This window comes from Humulus lupulus, chromosome 5, assembly GCF_963169125.1.
Source record: "Humulus lupulus chromosome 5, drHumLupu1.1, whole genome shotgun sequence".
Lineage (NCBI taxonomy): Eukaryota > Viridiplantae > Streptophyta > Magnoliopsida > Rosales > Cannabaceae > Humulus > Humulus lupulus.
In genome coordinates, this window is record NC_084797.1 from 226,036,092 (window position 1) to 226,061,874 (window position 25,783).

At 40.2% G+C, this 25,783-nt stretch overlaps 1 protein-coding gene across 1 annotated transcript; it reads left to right on the forward strand.

Annotated features, from left to right (window-relative positions):
• The first annotated feature begins 13,482 nt into the window (after positions 1 to 13,482).
• LOC133778272 (general transcription and DNA repair factor IIH subunit TFB5) lies at positions 13,483 to 16,497 on the forward strand. Its single transcript, XM_062218150.1, has 3 exons — positions 13,483 to 13,641; positions 15,664 to 15,726; positions 16,083 to 16,497. Exons 2-3 carry the CDS (start codon positions 15,692 to 15,694, stop codon positions 16,258 to 16,260), a joined length of 213 nt encoding a protein of 70 aa, XP_062074134.1. The 5' UTR covers positions 13,483 to 13,641; positions 15,664 to 15,691; the 3' UTR covers positions 16,261 to 16,497.
• The last annotated feature ends 9,286 nt before the right edge of the window (positions 16,498 to 25,783 follow it).

A 25,783-nucleotide genomic window follows, 5' to 3' on the forward strand; every position in this document is an offset into this window, starting at 1 on the left:
CAGTTATTGCAACCATTACACAATGTTCAGGGTTGGCACCCTTTGTTTAACCCACTATCTTCGGCTCACTTAGGCCACCCCCAGTGTTATACCCGCTGACTCCGGCCAGCTTAACCGAGCTCAGTGATAAATAAGTTGTCCTCAGCTACCAATAAGTGAGCCACATCCTGTGCGCAAATATTGATTCTGGCACTCTTAGGCCGTTTATCACATGTCGCTATGGCATAATACCATCTTATGACATTATACAAATATAGAGAGCTCTTAGTCCCAACATATTCACATGGTTCATTACAGTCACATAACAATGCACACAAATACAGGGAACACTTAGTCCCAACCTAACCACATAATCGGGTGCAGTTTTCTTACCTTTGATTCCAATAGCTTTGACTAGTGAAATCAACCTTCAAGCATGATCCTGTCTGAGCCCTAGCGTACACCTAGTCACACCCATAAATTAGAACCAACACTAACCTTCAATTCCAAAATCTAACCTCGGGACCAATCCCGAGCCATCGGGAAGCCCTAATTCCACCAAACAGGGTGGTGGAATAAAACCCCGAGCCCCCGGGCAAAAACCCTAAGAAATAACTCAAAAAACTACTTCTGGAAACAGGGTAGCGCTACAGCGCTACAAACAGAGCAAAATTCACCCAGAACACGAAGTGTAGCGCTGTAGCACCCTACTGCTAGCGCTACAACCAGCACAACCCACTTTCTGGGTTTTTCCTTCAAACTTTCCCCGAGCCAAAGCTCTACCAAACCACTCCAAAACTTACCTAACCTAAAAATTGAACTTACAACCCACTATAACTCAACCAAGACAACCCATCAACATCAAAAGCTCAGCCAAAACATTATCAAACACAAAAATCACTCTTGAGCTCAAGAACTTAAGAACACCATAGAAAACCAGAAACCCAGAACTTCAAAGTTAGAATTGGTTACCTTAGCTGGGTGAATTCGACCCTAGGTTGTCTTAGATGCTCTTCCAAACTTTAGCTCCTCAAATCCCCAAGTTCAAGCCCTTAGTTTCAATCAATAACCCAAAATCAGAATTCAACCTAACACACCCAAGAAAATTCAGTTTAAACCCTTAATCCTTACCTTAATTAGCTGATATTTCCAGTTAGCTTCTCAACCACCTCCAAGAATCAAAGCCCCCAAGACCTTGCTTAGCCTTTTCCCTGAGTTTCCAGCTCCAAGATCCTTAAGAAAATGGTGAAGAATAGGCAAACCGTGTGGGAGAGAGAGAGAGATAACTTAGGTGCTCTATTTTTTTTTCTTCTTATTTCCTTCTTTCCTTTAACTTCTAGCTTTTTCTACCACTTCCACTAAGTCTAAAAAACGACTATGACTTATCCTTTTTTAACTAAATGACCATATTTCCCTCCCATCAAAATCTAAATCTTAAAACATTCTAAGGGCATTTTGGTCATTGCTCCCAATTCCCGCTAATTCCTCAAGTGTCCCTAATAATTACCGCTTAATTCCCGTCATCTAAATAATCACCAATTATTCTCCCCAATGCCTAACAGTCTTAAATACATCTCCCAAGTTCTCAAAAATACCCCCAGGCTCAACTAAGCCGGGTATAAATCCCCACTGTGACTTTTTCGCTAAACCGCTCACCAAGATCGCCTCGAGCCACAAGCTACAAATATATCCACATAATAATGTGGTATCAACAATTTATCACAAATATTTATATTTATGCCCTCAACGGGCCAAAATTACGAACATGCCCTTAAGAACAAAGCAGGGCCCACATGCATATTCAATACTCATAAACATACATCTAATCATATCTATATACTCATTTAATCATGCATGCCATAAAATCATGCATTTAATCATATATTCACATAAATACCAATTATGCCATCCTAGCACACTAATCAAGGCCCTTAAGCCTTATTAGCAAATTTTGGGTTGTTACAACCTGAGTCTTGGCTGTGCTTTGACTAGCTCTAGCCTTAGGGCGCTACAGTGCTAGGCTTGGGTGTCTGGGCACCTATTGGCTCTGTTTGTAGCACTACAACGCCCTCTTTGTGGCGTTGTAGCGCTACCCTGTTTCCAGAAGAGGGTTTTTGGGTTATTTCTTAGGGTTGTTGCCCGGGGGCTCAGGGTTTAATTCCACCACCCCGTTTGGTGGAATTAGGGCTTTGCGAGGGCTCGGGATTGATCCCGAGGCTAGATTTTGGAATAAAATTTTAGTGATGATTCTAATTTATGGCTGTGACTAGGTGTACGCTAGGGCTCAAACAAGATCGTGCTTGAGGGTCAGTTTCGTTAATCAAGCTATCAGAATCTAAAGGTAAGAAATTGCACCCGGTTATGTGTTAATGTTGGGACTAAGAGCTCCTTATATGTGATGTCGTGAGATGGTATTATGCCATGGGATATGTGATAAACGACCTAAGAATGCCAGAATCAATATTTGCGCACAGGGCACGGCTCGGCCACTGGTAGCTTAGGACATCTTAATATTCACTGAGCTCGGTTTAAGCGAGTCGGAATCAGTGGGATAAATAGAGGTGCAACCTAAGGGAGTCGACCCTGATTAATATATGAATTGGTTATTAACGTTAATTGATGAACTTGGTATGCTGAATGCCTGATTTTGTAACTATTATGGATTGTTGAGCATGTGGTTATGCTTTATGAGTTGTCTGATTGTTGATTTGTAAATTTATTGCTTAATGATTATGCTCTGTTATCTGGTTTCTTGCTGAGCCTTGGCTCACGGGTGCTACGTGGTGCAGGAAAAGGCAAGGGCAAAGTGGACCAGTCCTGAGTTGGAGAGTTTTGGGGCTGAATGTACATAGTCAGCTGATCGGCCGCCACGTTCGAGGAGTGGTACAGGACGGGAAAAGCCTAAATGTCTTTTTTGCCCTTAGAGTGGCTAGTAGCTGTACTTTTATGCTAAAATTTTGTAAACTGTCTTTTAAACGTTATTACTTTTGGGATCCCATGTACAAAAATGTTTAATTATATGAAATGTGACTTTTGTGACCGAAATCTTTTAACCCTAGTTCAATTATAGTTTCAGTAACACGTTTTTAACTAAATGGATTGATTAGCAAGTCTTGCACTTTTATAAACACACAGTGTAACGGTCTTGGCTATCTTAGGTGTTATAACTTGGTATCAGAGCATCCTAGGTTTAAGGGTTCCTGAATACTGGCTGGACATGTACATTCGTCGCTAAAGACAAGCTCGACTCAGGGTTTGGTAATTGTGTATACATGTTTATGTGCTTAAATGATTAGAATGGAATACGAAGGCTGATATATGTTTGATTAATAAGGAGCATGAGATACTAATAGGGCCTGGCCCTTGACTATTGTATGATGATATTGAGGCATGCTTATTAGCATTGCTATGCATGTAAATGAATATATGGATGAATATTTAGATAAACTGTTATATCTTGATTGTTTGTGAATGTTTGAGTTCCAATGGTGGATCATGGAAGTATTATTACCCTGTCATCATAGTCTGATTGTTGAGTCATTGATTGCAGATTAACTTGGATAGTTATGCGTCCAAGACGATCTGTACGACTTGCCAGCAATAGGTCTAAGTCAAGGGATGATGACCAGGGCCAGACCCCTCCGCCAGTCCCTGAGAACTGGAAGTAACTTATGGTAGACATGCAAGCACGACTACAGAGCCAAGATGAGCAGATCTGAATTCTACGTCAGCAGGCTTTATCAGGGAGTGCTGCCCCTATTGTGCCACCTGCAGTGGTACCATTTGTACAACCAGTAGAGGTTGGGAGCAGATGGGAGCCGTTGTATGAGCGGTTCAGGAAGCAACAGCCCCCAATTTTTTAGGGAGGACCTGATCCACTGAAGGCTGAACAGTGGATGACTATGATTACTACCATCATGGATTTCATGAGTGTAGAAGGACATGATAGAGTGGTCTGTGCCACATATATGCTGAGAGAGGATGCCCGTATCTAGTGGGAAGTGGCATCACAGACCGGAGATGTTACTACTTTGACTTGGGAAGGATTCAAGGATTTATTCAGCCAGAAGTATTACAATGTTGCCATCAGGGTAGCAAAGGTTAATAAATTTGTGGGGTTGGTTCAGGGAAGCATGACAGTCATAGAATATGCCCTGAAGTTCGACAGACTTGCGAAGTTCGCACCAGATCTTATGCCTACTAATGCAGTTAGGCAAGACAGATTTATTAGAGGGCTTAATGCTATGATAGCTTGAGATGTGAGGATCACAACAGTTCATGGGGGGACAACTTATGCCCAGGCTGTGGAGAAGGCTCTTACCGCTGAGGAAGCGGAGAATAAAATCTGGAGGGAGAATGCAGCAAGGCGGGAGGGCTGCGGGCGGTGCCTCCATACTCTGGGTCTGGTAGGGGCGGAGGCCCCAGTGATCTGAAGAGGAAGACCCCTGATGCTTCAACTGCTCCTGGTCCTGATAGGAGAGGTCGGAGTACCCAGGGTGGCCGTCAAGGAGGCGGTGATTCATGGAGGAGCTATCCTGAGTGCATGAGGTGCAGAAGACGACATCCAGGCGAATGTTGGGATAAGGCTTGTTATGTGTGCGGGGTAGTAGGACACCTTAAGAAAGAGTACCCGACAATGAGGAAAGGGGAAGCAGGGAAGGTGGAGAGCTTGACTCCAGCTCGAGTGTTCACCCTGACGCAGGCAGAGGCCGAGGCTAGTCCTTCGGTCATGACAGGTAAGCTTTCTAGCGCTGGCTTTCCTTTTACTGTATTGATTGACTCTGGTGCTACACATTCCTTTTTTTTCTAGTAAGGTTATTGATAGATTGTGTAGACCTAGTGAGTACCATACTGCGGGGTTTGGGACTATACTGCCTACAGGGGAACTGGTAGTTTCTAGGAGATGGATTAGAGCACTGCCAGTGATAGTTGATGGTAGATAACTTTCTGTAGATTTGATTGAGCTAGTTATGGAGGACTTCGACATGATTCTAGGAATGGATTGGCTAGTCAAATATGGGGCTACTATTGACTGTAGGAAGAAGATGGTGACGTTTGAGCCAGAGGGAGAGGATCCCTTTGTCTTCGTGGGAGAGGTATGTGGACCCCGCATACCTATGATTTCAGCACTGAGAGCTAGGGACCTATTACAGGGAGGATGTATAGGTTTCCTAGCTAGTGTGGTAGACACCACCAAAGTACTGCCAGCAGGGCCAGAGGAGACTAGATTGGTTTGTGAATTCTTGGATGTATTCCCTGAGGATTTTCCAGGGTTGCCGCTGCACAGGGAGATTCAGTTCCTCATTGAGTTGGCGCCAGGGACGGAGCCACTGTCAAGAGCACCGTTGAGTTTTTGAAAAATTTGATCTCTCGAGAGTGAGAACTTTTATTTGTAGAAACAGAGCAATACAAAGAATGTGAAGAGATGAGCTCTCAGAGACAATTTGATCTTTCGAGAGTGAGAACTTTTATTTATAGAAAAATTGGTTACATTACAATTAACAGACTTGTTACTAATCACACAAATTCAGCAAGACAGTTACAACAGCCAAGCAATAGCTCTAACCAACTTCTAACTGATTGGAATTATGTTGAGTGTTTTCTAACTGCGTCTTAACATCATACCACGAGACACCAAATTAATCTTACACGACCGCCAGTCATGTGAGGATTTCCACACAAATAGTTTGACTTTTGTCGAAATATTGAGTTTCCAAAGGGAACTCCACCAATTCAAACGTCCTTGAGAAGAACAAGCTTGACTATGGCTAGGACATTTAGTGGCCCACCAATACCCACTCTTGACATTATACAAGCCATTTGATCTATGACGCCATACAAGAGTATTTGTGTAACGACCCAAATTTCCTAATAAAGTTTAGGACCTTGATTAGGAGGACGGGAGGGCCATAATTGATTTAATGTATTATTATATGATTATATGCATGATTGTGTGGGTCATATTATTATATGATGATAAAGGCATGCATGCGATTATATACTCTGCTGTGAGGGTATTATGGTAATTTGGCTCATTGCGAGCGTAATTGTGTACTTGTGTGTATATTGGTAGGCTAATGTTGAGACCACATTATTATGTGGATATATCTGTGATCTGTGACTCGAGACGATCCTAGTGAGCAAAGTAGCGAAAAGTCATGGCGGGGATTTATACCTGGCTCAGGGTGAGCTTAGGGGTATAAATGGGAATTTAGCGAATATACTGGAGTCTATTCTGACATTGAGGAATAATATTGGTAACTAGTTAGGTATCGGGAATTAAGCGGGAAATATTAGAGACACTCGAGGAATTAGCGGGAATTGGGTAAAATGACTAAAATGCCCTTAAGTGGATTAAAGGGTTTTGACTTAATGGGAAGGGCATACTAGTCATTTGGCTTACAGAAGTTAAGTAATACCAGGGCTTTAAGTTAGTGGGATTTGTAGAATATTGGAGAAGTCTAAAAAAGAAAGAAAAGGAAGGGAAAAGAAAGAAGGGAAAACAGAGAGAGTTCTCTAAGTCGGTTTATGTTTTCTCCACCAATTTCTTTAGGGTTTCTGGAGTAAAACTCAGAGGAAAGTTAGTCCAATTAAGCCACAAGGTTACTGAGCAAAGATTGAGGATTTGGCAAGGGTTTAGCAAGATTAGGCCATCACTTAAGGTAAGGTTCTGTAATCTCTTCAGTTGCTGGTTTGGTTGTTTCTGGTTTTTGAGCTATGGTGCTTAAGTTGAATTGGATGGAACTGTAGGGAATTCAGGCTTAAGACTGAGGAGAGGCAAGCCAAGAAGGTTTAGAGACAGCTTGTGGTCGAAATTCTATCAAAGGTATAAATCCTAGACTCTAACTTTGTTGTTCAGCTGGTTTTGACTGAGATTTAGAGCTTAGGAGTGGCTATGGTGAATTCTGAGGTTGTGGATGCATGTGCTTAAGTTCTAGATGTTTGGGGTGCTTGGGATGAGTGGAGTACGGTCATGAGGTTGTTTTTGGGTTTGGGAAAGAGTTGGAGGAGTTTTGGTTCGAGTTGGTTTGAGAAAAATCGCATAAGAGAAAAATGGTGCTGGGTTGTCTGTGACTAGCGCTACAGCGCTAGCCTTTGGGCGCTGTAGCGCTAGGCCATAATGCTTAGGGGACTTTGGCTTCTGTCTGTAGCGCTGTAGCGCCCTCCCAAGAGCGCTGTAGCGCTACCCTGCTTTCTGAAGGGGATTTTTGGGTTGTTTGCAAGGGTTTTTGACCTAGGGTTTGGGGTTTGGTTCCACCACCTTGTTTGGTGGAACTAGGACTTCCCGGGGGGCTCGGGATTGGCCCCGGGGCTAGGTTTTGAACTTGGGGATTTATAATGACTTTGGGCATGATTGTGATTAGGTAAGCGCTAGGGCTCGAGGGGGATCGTGCTCAAGGAGTCGAGGGACCAAAGCTAGTGAATTGAAAGGTAAGAAAGTTGCACCTGATTATGTGGTTAGGTTGGGACTAAGTGTTCCCTATGCTTGTACGCATTGTTATGTGAATGGGATTAACCATGTGAACACGATGGGACTAAGAGCTCCCGACATTTGTATATCATGTCATGGGGTGGTATTATTATACCATGGGACATGCTATAACCCTGAATATTATTTGATGGATTATGATTGTGAATATTGTGTTATAAACATGATTTCTTGGTTGTTTGGATGACAAACTGCTAATCTGTTGTGTGTTATCACTGATTAGTTTAATGTTATGAAATGTTGAGTTCCTGGCTGTGCATTGTGGGATATTTGATAAATGATGTTGATTTTGTTATGTATCATGCTTTCTTGCTGGGCCTCGGCTCACGGGTGCTATGTGGTGCAAGTAAAAGCAAGGGTAGGATGAATCAACCATGAGTTGGAGAGCTCTGGGGGCGAGGTGTACATTGTCAGCTGCTCGGCCGCCACAGTCGAGGAATTGTACAGGGACGGAAACCTAAAATGTATATTTTTCCATTATAGTGGCTTGAGTTATTTGTAACTCTTGAAATTTATTGTAACTAAGACGTCTAAACCCTGTTTTGAGTTTCCATGTATTAAACTATCATTTTTAATGAAAATAGCTTGTTTGTGACCAAAATCTTTTATTCCTAATCTGTTGGTGACATCAAATGCACACTTTGTTTAAATGACTTTATTAGCAAGTCTTGCACTATTTAAAACACACAGTGTAACGGTCTTGGTTATCCAGGGCGTTACAATTTGTCCGCTTGTTACTAGACAAATGAATAACTAGAATGGCCTCGGCTTCATGAGGCAAATAGGAATGTCGAATAAGAGGTAAGTTCCATTCCCCATCATCCCCCATAAGATCACAAACATTGGTATGGAGAGGAAGAACCTTGGGCGAAGAAGCAAGAATCCTATATCCCCTAGGAATCCATTTATCATAGTACATGGACACATTCTCCTCACTTCCTATCTGCCACATAGCACCTTCCAACATCAACTCCCTACCCTAACAACACACTACGCCACAACAAGGAAGCATTAGATTTAACATTGGCCTATAAGAGGCTGGTTTGAAGACAAATAAGTACCCTTGTCGCTAGTGAAGTCGGGTTATTATAGACTCTTCACGTTGCTTGGCAAGCATAACCTTATTAAATAACAACAAATTTTGAAAACCCAAGCCACCACCATTTTTATGCCGAAATTTTTTATCCCAAGTGCACCAATGCATCTTCATTTTCTCTTCATCACCCTCCACCAGATTCAAGCACATAATCTATGAATCTTCTAAATAAGAGATGTTGGGAGCTTGAATAAATTCATAGGATACATGGGTATAGCTTGAAAAACACTTTTTAAGAGTGTTAATAATATAAGTTTTATTATTATGTAAGGGTAGTTTAGTCTTTTAGCCTCTCATTATTTTGGCTATATATTTTATTGCTCTTGTACTTTTATTTTTATCTTTTTTATATAATGAAAACCTAGCCTCCCTTTTGATTATCTCAAATCTCCTTTGTCTATTTGCAAAATTATCATGGTATCAAAGCCTGGTTATGATCTTGGGACCTGTGGGTTCAGAAGTTCATTGCCTCGTAGCCATACGCCATGTCAGCCCCCTCACACATAGGTTTGCCTTCTAGTAGCACACCAGATATATCTTCCTCTATATGGGTCCTTGATTCTGGAGCTTCACATCATATGTCACCTAATTCCAATTCTTTCTTGTTCATTAAATCAGCACCCTCTGTATCTGTCATGACCGCTGATGGCACTCCCATGCCATTAGCAGGGATTGGCTCGATTTTCACTCCACAAACGTCATTCTCTGATGTATATCATATTCCAAATCTTACTTTGAATCTTGTCTCTGTTGGTTAATTATGTGACTCTGGTTTCTCAGTTATTTTCTCCAATTCTTGTTGTTATGTGCAGGATCCTCATTCCAAGAAGCTGATTGGGATAGGCCATACGTAGGGGGCCTTTACATTTTAGATGAGCTGAGAGTTCCTGATGTTACAACTTCTAGTGTCGATTTGTCTTCATTTCGTTTAAGTTCATCTTCGTCTAGTTTTTATTTATGGCATTCTCGTCTTGGACATGTCTCTAGTTCACGTTTTAAAGTACTTAGCTTCCACAGGAGCATTTGGAAAGTTACAAACCCATGATATTTCAGATTGTTGTGGTTGCAAATTGGCAAAATTTTATGCTTTACCTTTTTATAAGAGTGTTTCTGTTTCTCTTTCACCTTTTGATTTGATTCACTCTGATGTGTGGGGGCCATCACCCGTTCTAACAAAAGGTAGATCACGTTACTATGTCTCTTTTATCGATGATTATACTCGTTTTTGTTGGGTCTATCTTATAAAACATCATTATGATTTCCTCGGGATTTATCATATGTTTCGTGCTTTTGTTAAAACTCAACATAATGCTGTTATCAAATGTTTTCGATGTGATCTGGGTGGTGAATATACCTCCAATCGTTTCTCTGAATTCCTTGCTTTAGATGGTACCTTACATCAAACCTCTTGTACCGATACACCAGAGCAAAATGGGGTTGCCAAAAGAAAACACAGACACATTGTTGAAACTGCTCGTTCTCTCTTATTGTCTGCTTATGTTCTGGGGGGAGCCATTCTGACTATAGTTCATTCAATCAATAGAATTTTCTCATCTGTCACTTCAGGTCTATCTCCCTTTGAAAAACTTTATGGTCATGCTCCTGATTATTCTTCATTGAGAGTCTTTGGTTCCACTTGTTTTGTTCTCCGTCCTCATGTTGAACGTAGTAAGCTTACTTTTCGTTCCGCTCTTTGTGTATTTCTTGGTTATGGTGAAGGTCAAAAAGGATATCGATGTTATGATCCTGTTAGTCAAAAACTCTATGTTTCTCGTCATGTTGTGTTTCTTGAGCATATACCTTTATACTCTATTCCATCGGACACCCCCAATCTACACAAATCTGGTCTCACTCGTATTGATCCATTTGATTCTTGTACTGTTGATACTCTTAACTCTGCAGATGTCGGTTCTCAGCTTGTCGAAGTCCCTTTTGTCCCTACTACTGCCCAAGATGCTTCTGAGATTGTGGATCCTGCTTCTCATGCTCCTTCTCTTCCTCTCTACCCTCAAAGAATTCGTAAGTCCACACAGTCACTTGATTTTGTCTACTCCACTTATTCTAATTTTTTCTCTTCTTTTTTGATTCTATTCACCAACTCTCTGAGCCCTCTTCCTATAAAGAAGCTATTCTTGACCCTCTTTGGCAGCAGGCAATGGCTGAAGAACTCTATACGTTGTACAAGACAGGTACTTGGGATATTGCTCCTCTTCCTGTGGGGAAGTGTGCTATTGGTTCCTGTTGGGTTTACAAGATCAAGACTAAGTCTGATGAGTCAGTAGAGCAGTACAAAGCTCGTTTGGTTGCTAAAGGCTTTGCTCAGGAGTATGGGATGGATTATGACGAAACTTTCGCTCCAGTTTCCAAACATACCACTATTCGTACTCTCATTGCTGTTGCGTCTGCTCGACAGTGGTCCATTTCTCAAATGGACATTAAAAACGCCTTCTTGAATGGGACTCTTCAAGAAGAAGTTTACATGGTTCCTCCACCAGGTGTTCCTCATAATTTAGGAGAATTTTGCAGATTGAAGAAGGCTCTTTATGGGCTTAAACAAGCTCCTCGAGCCTGGTTTGAAAAATTCTCCATCGTGATTACTTCTCTCGGCTTCCATCCTAGTGCACATGATTCAACTCTCTTTGTTAGGTGTACTTCTTCTGGCTGCACTTTAATCTCTTTATATGTTGATGATATGATTATCACCGAGGATGATGCGAATGGGATAACGGAGTTGAAAACGCACTTGACTCGTGAATTTGAGATGAAAGATTTGGGTTCCCTACGGTACTTTTTAGGGATAGAAGTAGCTTACTCTCCTCGTGGCTATCTTCTTTCTCAATCTAAGTACATTGCTGACATTCTCGATCAAGCTCGTCTCTCTGATGCTCGCACTGTTGATACCCCTCTTGAGCTTAATGCCAGGTATTCTTCATCTGATGGTGTTGTCTTGTCAAATCCCTCTCTATATCGCACTCTGGTTGGCAGCTTAGTGTACCTTACTATCACCAGGCCAGACATCGCTTATGCAGTTCACATTGTCAGTCATTTTGTTGCATCTCCCACTACCGTTCATTGGGCAGTTGTGCTTCGTATTCTTCGATATCTTCGGGGAACTCAATTTCAGAGTTTGTTTTTTCCATCTACGTCTACTTTAGAGTTACGTGCCTACTCAGATGCAGATTGGGGTGGTGATTATATTGATCGCAAATCTACCACTGGTTTTGTATATTTTTTGGAGATTATCTTATTTCTTGGAAGAATAAAAAACAGACTGTTGTCTCTCGATCGTCTACAGAAGCAGAATATCGTGCCATGGCCTCCACTACCGCTGAATTCGTTTGGTTGCGTTGGTTACTTGCCAATATGGGTGTTATTCTCTCATATCCCACTCCGATGCATTGTGACAATGTTAGTGCTATTCAGATTACTCGCAACTCCATTTTTCATGAGCGCACGAAACATATTAAGATAGATTGTCATCTTACTCGTCACCACTATCAGAATGGGGCCATAACCTTACCATTTGTCACTTCCGCTATGCAGATTGCCAACTTGTTTACGAAGGCTCATTCTATTTATCGTTTTCGTTTCTTAGTTAGCAAACTCTCGATGCTTCCTGCAAATACATCGTGAGTTTGAGGGGGATGTTAATAATATAAATTTTATTATTATGTAAGGGTAGTTTGGTCTTTTAGCCTCTCATTGTTTTGGTTATATATTTTGTTGCTCTTGTACTCTTATTTTTATCTTTTTGATATAATGAAAACATAACCTCCCTTTTGATTCTCTCTCAAATCTTCTTTGTCTATTTGCAAAATTATCAAAGAGAACTTCCCAAACACCCCAACAAAAAAACTTTTGTTTCCAACTTGGAAGCTTGTTCCATACCCTATCTCGGATCCCCTCAAACAAACTCTTCTTATCTGTACCAGCAAAACAAGGAAGACCCAAATACTTCTCATGACAAGGACAATTGAGACCCCTAAAGTAGAAGCCACAGTACCTTAATTCATTGTGCTAGCCTTAGGGCCGAAGCATATAAAAGATTTAAAGAAGTTTACTTTTTGACGTGAGGCTTATCCATACCATTGCAGAACCTCTATGAATCTAGATACTGCCTCCATTTGCGCATGAAGAAAAAACAGACAATCATCTGCAAAGAAATGGCGAGAAATAACAAGACTATTTCTTCCTTTAAGAGGGTCACCAATACTATCCTTACGAAATAATATTGTTTCACTCGTAGTTCTCAGTCACGCTAGGCTAGAGGGAAAACACAAAATTTTTATAGTCGATTATTAAACACGTAATTTTGTAACAAAATACTATCATTTCACTTGAAAACGACATTACTCGTTGCTTATAATTAAATAATATAGACATATATCCATTCTCTTCTATTGGAATAAAAAATCTTAACTCAACAAATTTTAATGAGTGTTGCTATTTGGCACCTTAAGGTGCCCAACACCACATGAGGTGTCGCCTCATGATTGGTTAGCGATACCTCATAACTCTTATTAAATTCAAATAAGTGGAACTCGATATTAGATTACACCAATAGCAGTATGCCACCTACTTGTGGTGTTGGGCACCAGTGGTACCCCTTAGCAATTTTCAATTTTAATACATGAACAACTATGTTGTAAGACTTGATTGAAGGATACGAGATTAGAATTTGTTACATAGGTATGGAGGAGTTTTGATAAGACACATTGGAAAATTATATACAAAAGTAAACTATTTTTTTAGAGTTTTTTTTTTGGCATAAATTCTTTTTAATATTATTGTATTAATTCCTGAAAAATAATTATTTGCAATCAAGTGGTCGAATTTAAAAATAATAGGATTTTTACCGTTATATTATTATTATTATTATTATTTTAAAAATAAAATTCTTATAGTTTTAAATTTTCATGTAAAAAATCAATTTTGCTGAAAATTTGTTAAGAAAATTAAGAGTGACGAACTTTTCCCCTCTCTCTCTCACAACGGCGGCAAGAGGCCCAAGGCGGAGGAGCTCTTCCTCTCCTTCTCCTCAGTCAAGCCAATCCTTCTCTCTCGTTATCGGCCAGTGGTGAGTTCTCGACCTGCAACTATTTTTCTTCGCAATCCAAATCTGAATACCTACCGATATTGCAACAATTTCTAATCTTTATTGAATAACTTTGTTTTTTTTTTCAACAGACCGGTATGTTTTGTTGCTATCTTCACAAAGTTTAACTTTTTTATGCATATAGATCGGTCACATTAGTGTGTGAATTCTATAGCTATTGTTTTTGTTCAGTCTCCTGTGTTGTGCCATAGACATTATTACTTGGTTTGGTGAACTGATTGTTTTGCTTGTGACCTTCTCTCTATTCTTCAACTAAATAAAGCCAAGACAAGGCCTTAGAATATACCAAATCTTTGTTTCCCATTTGATTCACTATTCATGTTGTCTCTTGCATACATATCCTTCTGTGTTTACTGATAATAATCTTTTTGGTTTTTCTCAAAGTTTTTATTAAGCTTGATTTCAAATTCCATTAAAGGAATGAGAGTAATTTTTTTTGTTTTCTCAAGTACTTTATGCTCTTTAATCTTTATATTTCATATTTTGCTCGATTTGTTTGTGGGTTTTGTTACTAAAATTTGGCCAATTTTCACAAATAAATTAAGCCATTGGCCCTTACAGAGTCTTTCTAATGTTAAATTAGCTATTCAATTATTAGCAACTCTTATACCAATTGATTTTCATTTTTGTTCTTTTGGGTTTGTTTTGCAGTTTCTCATGTTTATCTAGAAATACATGGAACATAGTATTCCCATATAATTTTCAATAAGGAGTTTAAGTTCTAATTTTAAAAAACTGTACTCTGAATTTTTATACAAGAGTTTGACGATGTAGTTCATATGCATCTTGTGTGGAAGACAAATCTTAATAATTAATCTTCCTGTGATGGTTGATTTCTCTTGGTTTCTGTGTGCTCGTACCCTTTTTTTGGTTGAACATTCCATACCTCTCTTTCCTGCTGTGTTTCTGGATTACAGTTCATTGTTTTGTGGTAGGATTGCTTATTGTCTTCATTAGTGTGTGAATACAATTGCTGATGTTTTTCTTCTCTTCTAGCATTATTATTACTTGGTTTGGTTTGTTAATAGATTGTTTGAGAAGATCATTTGCATGATCTGTTTTTTGAATTTTGGTACTAAACTTCTGACCAATTTTCACAAATAAAATTGTTATTTACTGAACTTTCCTTCAATTTTTCGACGTTAATTTTTGCATGAAGTTCATTTCCTTCTAAACTAAATTGTAGACTATGCTATTATATCATACATATACTACATGCTTTAATTTTCATAAACCGGCCATTGAAAACAAACATAAATTTTGATATTGGGGTGGCATGTGCCTTGCTAAGGCTTTGCCCTTTGCTAGAGTTGGATGAAGAACTAAATAAAAGAGAGGGATCGACAGTTATAGTATCACTGGTAATGTACAAGACAGCCTGTTTTTCAGTTGGTGTGCTCCTTGAGTCTTCCTCTTTGGTATTAGGTTTTGTTGTGTTAGTTAAGTACATATATGTTCGGTTTCTGATCATTTTTCTAGGTATGGTTTTTCTTGTTTTTGAGTTTCTTTACTTGTTATTTTTTATTTGATATTTATTTGGGTATTTTCTACTCTCGATTTCCATGGAGTTTTCTTATGCTTAGCTTTCTTCTTATTATAATTTTTTTTTTGTGTGTTTTGGTTTTTTGATCTAGTAGTTGCTCCTTTTATGTGGTTTTCAGTTTTATTTGTGTAAGAGAATACTGATCATCAGTAGGTGTTCTTTTTTGTTTTAACATTGTCGATCATGGAGTGCTAAGAGAACGAAATTGGCCATTTTTGCTCTGCAAAATTATAGCTTTTACTCCCACTCATTCACGGAGATCATTATTTTTGTTCCAGTAAATAACTCTTATGCATTTGAACATCTTTTGGTACATGAGTTTAAATTAGAATCAAACATGTTAAGTTGGCAATTGTAATCATTAGAATTTAGAATGTGTTGTTCACTTCTTCTCATCTTGTTGGATTTTACTTCTTAACTTTTTTGTTTCGGTTTTGCAGTTTAAACTTTAAAGACTACTGATACAATATGGTTAATGCAACCAAAGGACTGTTCATTACATGGTAATGTACTTATTCTAGCACGAAGCTTGTGTGCTATTGTGATAGTCCATTGACTTGTACTCTGTTGGATATCAAATTCTTCTTCTCCACTTCTCACCGTTATCATCTGGGTTAAAAAAATAAAAACTAAATAAGAATTGAAACTTGTAACCGTGATCAAACATATTGGGATTGTGATAAGTGCTCAAATATCCAATCTTTTTTATGATTATGTTTTAAGTTGGAAATCTGATGGGGTTTTGGACTGTGAGGAGTGCGTAGGTAGGACTAGTGAAGTTTTGATCTGTGGGATACTACTTTGAGTTACCTTTGTTTCAAATAATTCTTACAGTGCCTGTGTTTGTTTGTTTTGACAGTGACATACCTATGGCACAATTCATAATCAATATGAACGCTGCCCTGCCTGCATCGCAGAAGTTTATAATACATGTTTTGGATAACGCTCATCTCTTTGTGCAACCCCATGCAGCTGAAATGATTAGAAGTGCTATTGCAGAGTTTAGAGACCAGAACTCATATGAGAAGCCCAACTAAACATTGTTGTTTAGTAATCCAAGCAAGCATTAGTCTCTTTTCTTTTAATACTTTATGGTCCAACTGGGATTAGATAAAAAAAAACATAGTGAATAATTTGATTAATTGTTAATAATAAATTATGAGAAAAACAAGTTAGATGTAAAATTATATATATATATATATATATCCTACTAATATACTAAGCATAGATGTAATGATCTTTTGTGTTATTGCCAATGCTATCCTAAAAAATTATTTATTTGTTTTATAATATAGTATAGCTTTCAAAATCAAAAGTGAAACCAGTTTCCTTTTAGGTGATTATCTATTTTGTCTTTAGTGATTTTTTTTACAATTGTTTTTAGTGAAATTTAACTTAACTTCATATTACCAATATATTCTTTATCTTTTGTCTTTTAATGATATTTTATTTATTCTTTATTCTTTTCATATTATTATTATTGATGCATACTTTTAATGAAAATTGGTCTAATTTATTTTATTTGCAATTTTTTTATTTGAAGTTTATTTTAGGTGTGTTTATTTGATATTATACTATTGACTTTAGTTTATTAATATATATAAAAGGGTATATGCCTTTTAAGTTTATTCAAGTTAAAATCAAGTATTAAATAATAATAATATAATAATTGATTTTATTTATTTTATTTTCGTTTTTTATTTTATAATTATTTATTTAAGTTTATATGTTTTTGAAAATACAGTTTAAGAATTATTAATTTATTAAAAGAGTCAAAATAATTTAAAAACTATATATATATATGTGTATATTTAAATATGAGGGAAAAATGGTTTTTGAAAAATTACTTTGAACAAAAATAGGCCAAAGTATTTTTTTTTCTTACAAAGGTCTATGGTACCCTTTTAGTATGAATAATGAAGATTGTACGTCTTGAAATTCACCACGAGTATGAATAATGAAGATTGTACGTCCTGAAATTCACCACGAGTCTTTTAGACAGTTTAGATACAGCTGGCTAGCCAAGAATTATAATATATGATTCACAAGTTCATATTTCCTATGTAAAGACAGTGCGATTCCCCAGGTAAATAGCACGAGTTGATGAATACAAAGCAATAGGCAAGAGCTGGAAACACTTATGAAGTATAGCATCTGAGACACGAGTTGACGCTACACTCAGCTCAGGGGACGCTAAAGATCTGCCATTTCCCTAGATCTTTATAAGCTTGGATACGTTATATAAGCGTGCGTGATCAAACATCACATGTCCGTTTATCCCTGAATTCTCGGACACGTAATATAATCGTGCATGATCAGACATCACATGTCCGTTTATCCCTGATGGCCCATGATCAGTTTACCTAATGATTAGACCATACCTTAATATAAATTGTAATATCCATCATTATTGTGAGGCAGGTCACACGAGGGATTTGGATTCACATGATGACCCCAATGCCTATCCAGGGATTTTCTCTATAAATGCTAAGACCTTGGATAGGGAGAAGGGGTTTTTTTTTTTTTTTTTTTGTAATTCAAAAACTCTGTCAAAATATAGAGAGATATACAGTAATAATACAAACTCGTGGACTAAGGGGATTTTAACCTCCGAACCACGTATAAAGGGACGAGTGTTCTTGATATTTCGTTTCTAGTGTTTCTAAGTTTCATTTTCTTATTCCGAGTTACCATTAAGCACTAATCCATCCCAGCTATTTTCAAAATTCACTTTTGGCGAAAAACCGCATCAACAGTTTGGTGCTTTCATTGAGAGTTGCAGATTAGTGCTATTGTAAAAGATTCGGATCAAAGTTCATCATGGTGGTTACTCAGTCGAGACACGGCAATGAAACGGATCAGCATGGTGGGCAGGAGGCTCACCATACCGCTGTTTCCGATGAACAAAACCCTGAGATCCAGCAACGGTCGGGAAAACAACTGATGGGCCACGGCGACACTGGGAGTTCAGCGTCATTACTGCCAAATCTGAACCCTGATTACTTGATTGCGATAAAGTTGGAAAACATGCAGTTAAGGAGCCATCTGGCCAAAGCAAAGAAACGAATCGAGGAGGTTTTGGCTCGACTACCCCCTTTTGCAACTGACGTTAATGTCGGAAAGAGGCAAGGTGGGACTCATAAGTCCCGCCGGGATAGTCGATCCAGACCAAGTCGTTTGGTTAGAACCTCGACCCTAAGTTCTGCGCCCATGGTGCAAGATCACCAAGAAATTTCGTTTGATGGCCCTCCCAGGGGCCGTCGGCAAGTCAGTCAGTCGGTTAGGACCTCGACTCCAAGTTCAGTACCACCATCGAATACGCCTAAAAGCGCCCATGGCAACCCACGTAGAAGGTCAAGGGAAAACTCACAAAGACGTAATGTTCCAGCCGACCGCCCTGTGTCACGATCAGATCGCCAAACACTGAGAGTTAGAAATGGCAGACCAGAGCGACCGCAAGCTCACTTGCTACGTCCTGACGGGACAAGAATTGCCTCGCCGATTAGGCATCCCCCGTCGGCTATATGGCATCCAACACCACCTCGTTCCGCTTGAAACGTCCCTACTTGTAACGCCCTAAACTCTAGGGACCGTTACGGTGTGCCTTGTAAACAGTGCTAAACTCGTTAATCGAGTCATTTGGCCAAAATCGTGTAACTTAGTATGATTAGTGGTTTAGGGATTAAAAATTTGGGTTAAGAGGTAACGTTTCACTAGAACGTTTACTGTATACATTGGGATCCCAAAAATATAATTTAAAGGTTTATTACAACAAAATATTAACAACCAGCTGATCTAAGCGGCAAAACAGGGTTTAACCCTAGTTCTTCTCCTTCAAACCTCGGCTATGGCGGTCGAGCAGCTGCATATGTACACATCGTCACCTAAGCTCTCCAATTCAAGGATGATCCAACTTTCTTTTGCCTTTACCTGCACCACATAGCACCCGTGAGCCGAAGCTCAGCAAGAAAACTCAATATGCTCATGAACAATCATATCATGATATCAAATCACATCTGGCATGCCTGGCAAATATAGCTCAATTCAAGCATGCAAATAATCTCATATAATGTTGGGGAATCAAGGATAAGAAATCCCGCCCTCTTGATTGGATGACTATCAAGTCTATCCTAATCAGATGAGTGATTTAACACTTGAGGTTCTGGTAAACCACACTAAGTGACCGGCAAACAAGTCACTACGGGGCTCAGTACCCAAAGCCATGCAAATGATGATCAGAATGATCATACAGAGCTTATAGCCCTGACCAGATGAGTGAATATCACTTTGAGGTTCTGTTAAACCGTAATGAGTGACGGACAAGCAAGTCACTATGGGGCTCGGTGCCCATAGCCGTGTAACGAAACCGTTACTTGGGCTTTCCTGCAATGGCTCTAAACAGATGAGTGACTGCTGGGTAAGTCACTAGCTTAAACAAATGAGTGACTGATGGGTAGTCACTAGCTTAAACAGATGAGTGACTATGGGTAAGTCACACAAGCGCTTTTAGTTTTCATCGAACTTGAGGTCGGTTCGGCGTTAACGCTCTTCTGAGTCATTTAATGCATATGTCGATTAGATCTAATCTTTGTTGGCTTGCGTTGAATACGCTAAGGCCGTTCCTGACTTATGAGTCAGCACTGTGTGACCAGTGCCCAGGATCACTGCCGAACTTGACTAATGAGTCACAGCTTCACAGTAGATACTGACACCTTTGCCAATTCTGACTAATGAGTATGCACCACGCACAAGTAAGTAATGCTACCAAGCATATGTTATATGTCGAATATTCAAACATAGGGCATTCAACATGTTTACTTAACAGTTGCTAGCACAATTATGATCATGCACAAACACAAAGACTCAAGCTCTGATCAGTCTCATAGTCAATATTCATGGCATGCCCTAGTCACATGTTTCTCGTGCATCATATGCATCACACTTAATCATCCAGGATACCTCAATAATAACCATATACAAATGAGAAAGATTGCTAAGCATTCAATATGCTATCAATGTTCACATTTAAAAATCCAACATGCATGTCACATATAGGGTGCAGTTTTCTTACCTTTGGTCCAAGCACAGGTTACCAATAAACGAGCCACAAGCACGATCCTTACTTCAAGCCTCTAGTGATAACCTAGTCACAACCACAGATGGTGATCCAATGAGTTCAAGTTCTAAAACCAATCCCGGAACCAAAACCTAGCCTCTAAGACATCAAACCCCACCAATCCGGGTAGTAGGAATGATCCCGAGGCCTAAGGTTTGAGTTCCCAAGCTTAAAACATCATTTCGTCCATAAATACCCTCAAGCGTCGCGGCCCCAACTCACTGAGACGCGGCCCCCAGCCAAAACAGGGGCATCAGGGCCAAGCGTCGCGGCGCCCTACACCTAGTGCCGCGGCCCCCAGTGCTCATGAAACCCTGCCACCTGCTTCATCGAGCTTGGGCCGCAGCCCAACCTCGGACCAGACATTTTTCTCCGACTTTAACCTTTTAAAACCTCCCAAAAACATATCCAAACATCTCCAAACTCAAAAATTAAAGTTCTCAAACATCCCCATGATCCAAAACCCATGAAGCCCAAGTCTCAAATCTAACAAAAACTCATCAAAACACAAAGTCCAATTCAAGCTTAAAAACTTAAAACTTGAATTACCTCCAATTGAATTGTTTCCAACTAAATCCTCCAGTTAATAAGCTTCTAATCTTTCTAGGATAGCTATGCCTCGACCTTCACTTGAATCGGAGTCCTAGAACTCAAGTTACCTTCGAAAATGCGATCGGGAGACGAAAATGGAACTTTGACGGAGAGAGAACGTACAGAACGTTCGTTTTATTTCTTAAAAGGATACTTCAAGCTTAAGTAGCCTCAAACAAATCCTAACGCTCGGGGTCCCGAAAACACTCCCGGGGACAAAATAGTCAAAACCTCCAGAATTTCCCCTTGATCTTATTAACTCCCAATTTATCACCAAATATTCATTCCCATTACCCAATAACCCGGTAACGCTCTAAATACCCCTTGACTCACTCTGAGTCAAGAATAAATCCCGTTGTGACTTTCCCACTAGCTTACCTCCTAGGAGCATCTCGTGCTGGGTAACCCTGGCATAACCAAAATAATAAAGCACCACACACATATCACATATATGCCAAATATGCCCAAAATGGCCAAAATATGAAAATCACCCAATTACTCAGAAATGGGTTCACATGCATATTTAATACACCTAAACATACATATAATCATTCAATAGCATAATAAATCAATCATGGCCCTCCCAGCCTCCTAATCAAGGTCCTAAACCTTATTAGGAAATTTGAGGCATTACACTACCTATGGTGACAGCAAGAGGAATCCTCCTCCCATTGCCCCTACTTATGCCACACGAGCACGTGGAAATATCCCAGATCCTCATCCTCAACCGCAAGCTCTAAGTTTCTCTAATGGAAGTTATTGGACTGAGGGTCGTCGAAGTGGTAGGACCGGCGTAGATTTGAGAAATCAGTTGAGTTCGGCTTAGAGCCCTCAAGTTGATCCCCAGACCGATCTATGAGATCGCCTAAATTCACAAAGGAGAAATCCAGCCCGTGATGGGGTCAGTAACACTCACCACGAGGGAGGCCCTTCCTAAGTACGTGACAACAGAAATGTCCCGCCAAAACAAGCTCGAGCTTGGAGGGACAATAACCCGCCGAACGCGTACGACCGATTGGGAGCTGTTGAACAGCCCCATAACAACCAGGGAACCAAGGACCAAACCCTCGAGAGGTTAGCCCAGAAGGAGGAGCTGATGAAAAGACTCCTATCAGATAAGGAAAAAGACAAATATGAATTAGGGGATGAGCTCAAACTTTTCGCCCCAAATTACGCAGCAACAACATACCCGCCGGGTTTCAAAATGCCCCATCTGTCAAAATTTGATGGAGATGGAGATCCATCTGACCACTTGGGAATGTTCAACACCCTGATGATGACCCAAAATATTGGACCCGAGCTGAGGTGCCTGGTATTCCCCTCGACTTTTGTAACGCCCTGGCTACCCCAGAATAGTTACGGTGAACTGGAAATTTGACCCGCTACCCGAGTCCTTTGGTTAAAAACGTGTTCTAAGTGTTATTAAGAGGCTAAGGTGGAAAATCAATAAAAAGGAAAGGATATGCTTTATTAAGTATATAAAACTGTTCATAAGCTCATCAAAACATTTACAAGTTGTTTATAATACAAAATGGTCACTATTGATTCAAATTTACAAACCCGCCGACCTAATCGACAAAAATAGGGTAAACCCCCTAGTTCCTCTGAGAACTCCTTGGCCATGGTGGTCAAGCGGCCGCATATGTACACATCACCACCTAAGCTCTCCACTCAAGGCTGGGTGAGCTTTTCTTTCCCGTTACCTACACCACATAGCACCCATGAGCCAAAGCCCAGCAAGAAAACACAGTATTGTATATAAACATTACCAAATGATTATCATTATAATTACACAGAGCTTATAACTCTTAAGCAGATGAGTGAATATCACTTGAGGTTCTAGAAAACCATACTGAGTGACTGACAAGCAAGTCACTAATTTAAATAGAAGAGTGGCTGCTAGGTAAGCCAATGGCCTTAAACAGATGAAAGACTGATGGGTAAGTCTCTAACTTAACAGATGAGTGACTGATGGGTAAGTCACACAAGCGCTTATAGTATTCATCGAACTTGAGGTCGGTCCAGAATTAATGCTCTTTGAGTCATCCAATGCAGATATCGATTAGATCTAATCTTTATTGGCTTGAGTTGAACACGCTAAAGCCGTCTTGACTAATGAGTCAACTATATGTGACCAGTGCACAGTTGATATCGACACCTTTGCCAAATCTGACTAATGAGTCAGTACCATGCACAAGTGAGCAAGATTTGCTAAGCATTCAATAATCAATCCATGTCCACATTTACTCAATCAACATGCTTCATGAACAACCATGCATGTCACGTATGGGTGCAGTTTTCTTACCTCTGGTTCGAGCGAGAAATAATACAAGAACGACCCTTGAGAACGATCAACCTTTAGATTCCTTAGCGGTACCTAATCATAACCAATTAGAAACCATTATTAAAGTAAATCAATGAATGGTTCACAATCTAAACCACACTCCCAGGATCAATCCCTCACTCTTGGGACTCCCAATCTACTCAAAAGGAGTAAAGGAACCAACCCCCGAGCCTTAAAAATCATCCCGAGCCCTAAAAAAAACACACCCTGAAACTGACCTAGTGCCTAGGCGCTGCCCCAGAAACAGAGAGGGCTACTCTCTGCCGTGTATAGCGCTAGGGCGCTAGCTTCAGACCAGCAGCTCCACTGGTTTTCCCTCCTTGCAATTCCCCTTGAAACCAACTTTCCAAACCAATCCCAAACCTTACCAAAACATCCAATTCAACCCCTAAACCTCATCTACATCACCCCCTCACCAAAACCCAATCCATCTTACACAAAAACTCCCATTTATTCCAACTATCCACATCAAAATCATAAGTTGAAACTAACAACCAAAACAGAGCATACATGGAAACTAGTGGCTAGAAACTTACCTCAAACTCAGGTTATGATGCTCTTCAATGGTGGAACACTCTCCCAAACTCCCAAGGTCTACTTTCCAAGCTTAAATCTTCAACAAGATCACAAAAATCACAAAGGAGATGGAGGAAGGAGAAGGTACGGGTAAGCTTCACTAACTTGCTCTGTTTTCCCTTCAATTCTACAGCCTAAATCAGTTTATATCTATCCTAGGGGTAAAAAGACCATTATACCCCTAGGTCAATTAAGGGTTCCTAAAGGCTCCCAAGGGCAAATTTGTCCTTTCCAACCCATCTCGTTAATCATAATTAACGCTCTCCAATTCCCGCTATTCTCGATAATCCCAAACACCAATAATTCATATCTCGTTACCCTTTTATTCCCGGCAATGCTCAAATCATTAAAACATCCCGAAACTCACCCCGAGCCTCGAACATAATCCCGTTATGACTAAACCGCTACTTATTATTCAAAGATCGTCTCATGCCGAAAAGCTCGAACAAATCCACATTATAATGTGGCCTCAACAATATATCACCGACATGCATACAAATATACAATTATACCCTCAACAGGCCAAATTATCATCACACCCCTGTAATTTAAAATGTGGACCCACATGCATGTATTTAACATCATATTATAATATAATTCACATATACATGCATTTTATCAATTAATGGCATAATTAAACAAGTATGGCCCTCCCGGCCTACTATTCCCGCCATTAAACCATATCGGAGATTTCGAGGCATTACAACTTTGGTCGGGGCAGCTAGACAATGGTTCAAGCAATACAAGAAACATTCTATCAGCTCGTGGAAAAATTTCTCCACTGATTTCAAGAGAGCATTTCGGGCTTCTCAGGCGACTCGCATTAAGGCGGACTCCCTCGCAAATGTAAAGCAGTAGCCCGGAGAACCTCTAAAAGCATATCTGAGTAGGTTTGCCAATGTTGTTGCGTGAGCTAGAGACGCGGATGAAAGTTCTAGGCTCATGGCGACCTATGGAAAGATCTCCAGAGAAAGGGAGTGAACACCGTGGATGAGTTCCTGAACAAGGCTCAAAGGTGGATCAACTTGGAAGAAGCACGAGCTTCGGTCGCAGGAACCAGCCAAGTCCCTTCCTAGCCCGTTGGAGCGGTAACGGATGTTGCAGCCACGGCCCAAACCGTTACCCAGAATAACTAAGGGGGAAATAACAAGAGGAAGGGAAATGGTGAAGGCGGGCAAAGCGGTTTAAGGAAAAACAAGCCCGTGGAGAAGTTTAGGCCAATCTATACGACTTATGCCGACCTCACGGATACTAGAGAGCGTCTCTTCTTGGCGAATTATGCCCGCCTTCCGTGGAAAAAGCCAAAGCCGTTAAAGAATCAAAGGGCGAAGAGAGATCCCTCAAAATTTTGTCGATTCCACAATGACATCGGTCACAACACTGATGATTGTAGACACTTGAAGGATGAGATCGAGACATTCATCAGGTCCGGACCATTGGCTCAGTATGCCCGGAATCGAGTAACTCCCGATCAGCTCGCTAGAAAAAATATTCCATCAGCTCCCGAGGCCCCAGCGAATCAGATTGGAGCTCAGGTGAATCAGGATACCCTCCTCCGATAATCGGGGAAGAAATAACAACCATCTCCGGAGGCCCTCATCTGGCAGGCACGAGCAGAGGTGCCCAGAAGAGGTATATCAATGAGCTGAGATCTCACAACGGAGTTGAGTTTGTCCTGGAGCAGCGTTTATCTAAGCAACAGCGATTGGAGAAACAACCAATCAGCTTTACTGAAGAAGATGCTAGCCATGTCCAATTCCCGCATAACGATCCTCTGGTCATAATCGTCCAGCTCACCAACCGAAGGGTTAGAACGACACTAGTGGATAATGGAAGTTCTGTGAACCTAGTATTCAGGTCCACACTAGAAAAGATGGGGTTGTCTGTGATCGAGCTAAAGGCCACCTCCATGATGCTGTATGGGTTTTCCGGT

What these genes read in the sequence shown, in the direction of transcription:
- LOC133778272 (XM_062218150.1), top strand. Translation starts at nt 15,692, where the DNA reads ATGGTTAATGCAACCAAAGGACTGTTCATTACATG. An exon ending in AAAGGACTGTTCATTACATG is followed by an intron (nt 15,727 to 16,082) that starts GTAATGTACTTA and finishes TTGTTTTGACAG; the next exon opens with TGACATACCTATGGCACAAT.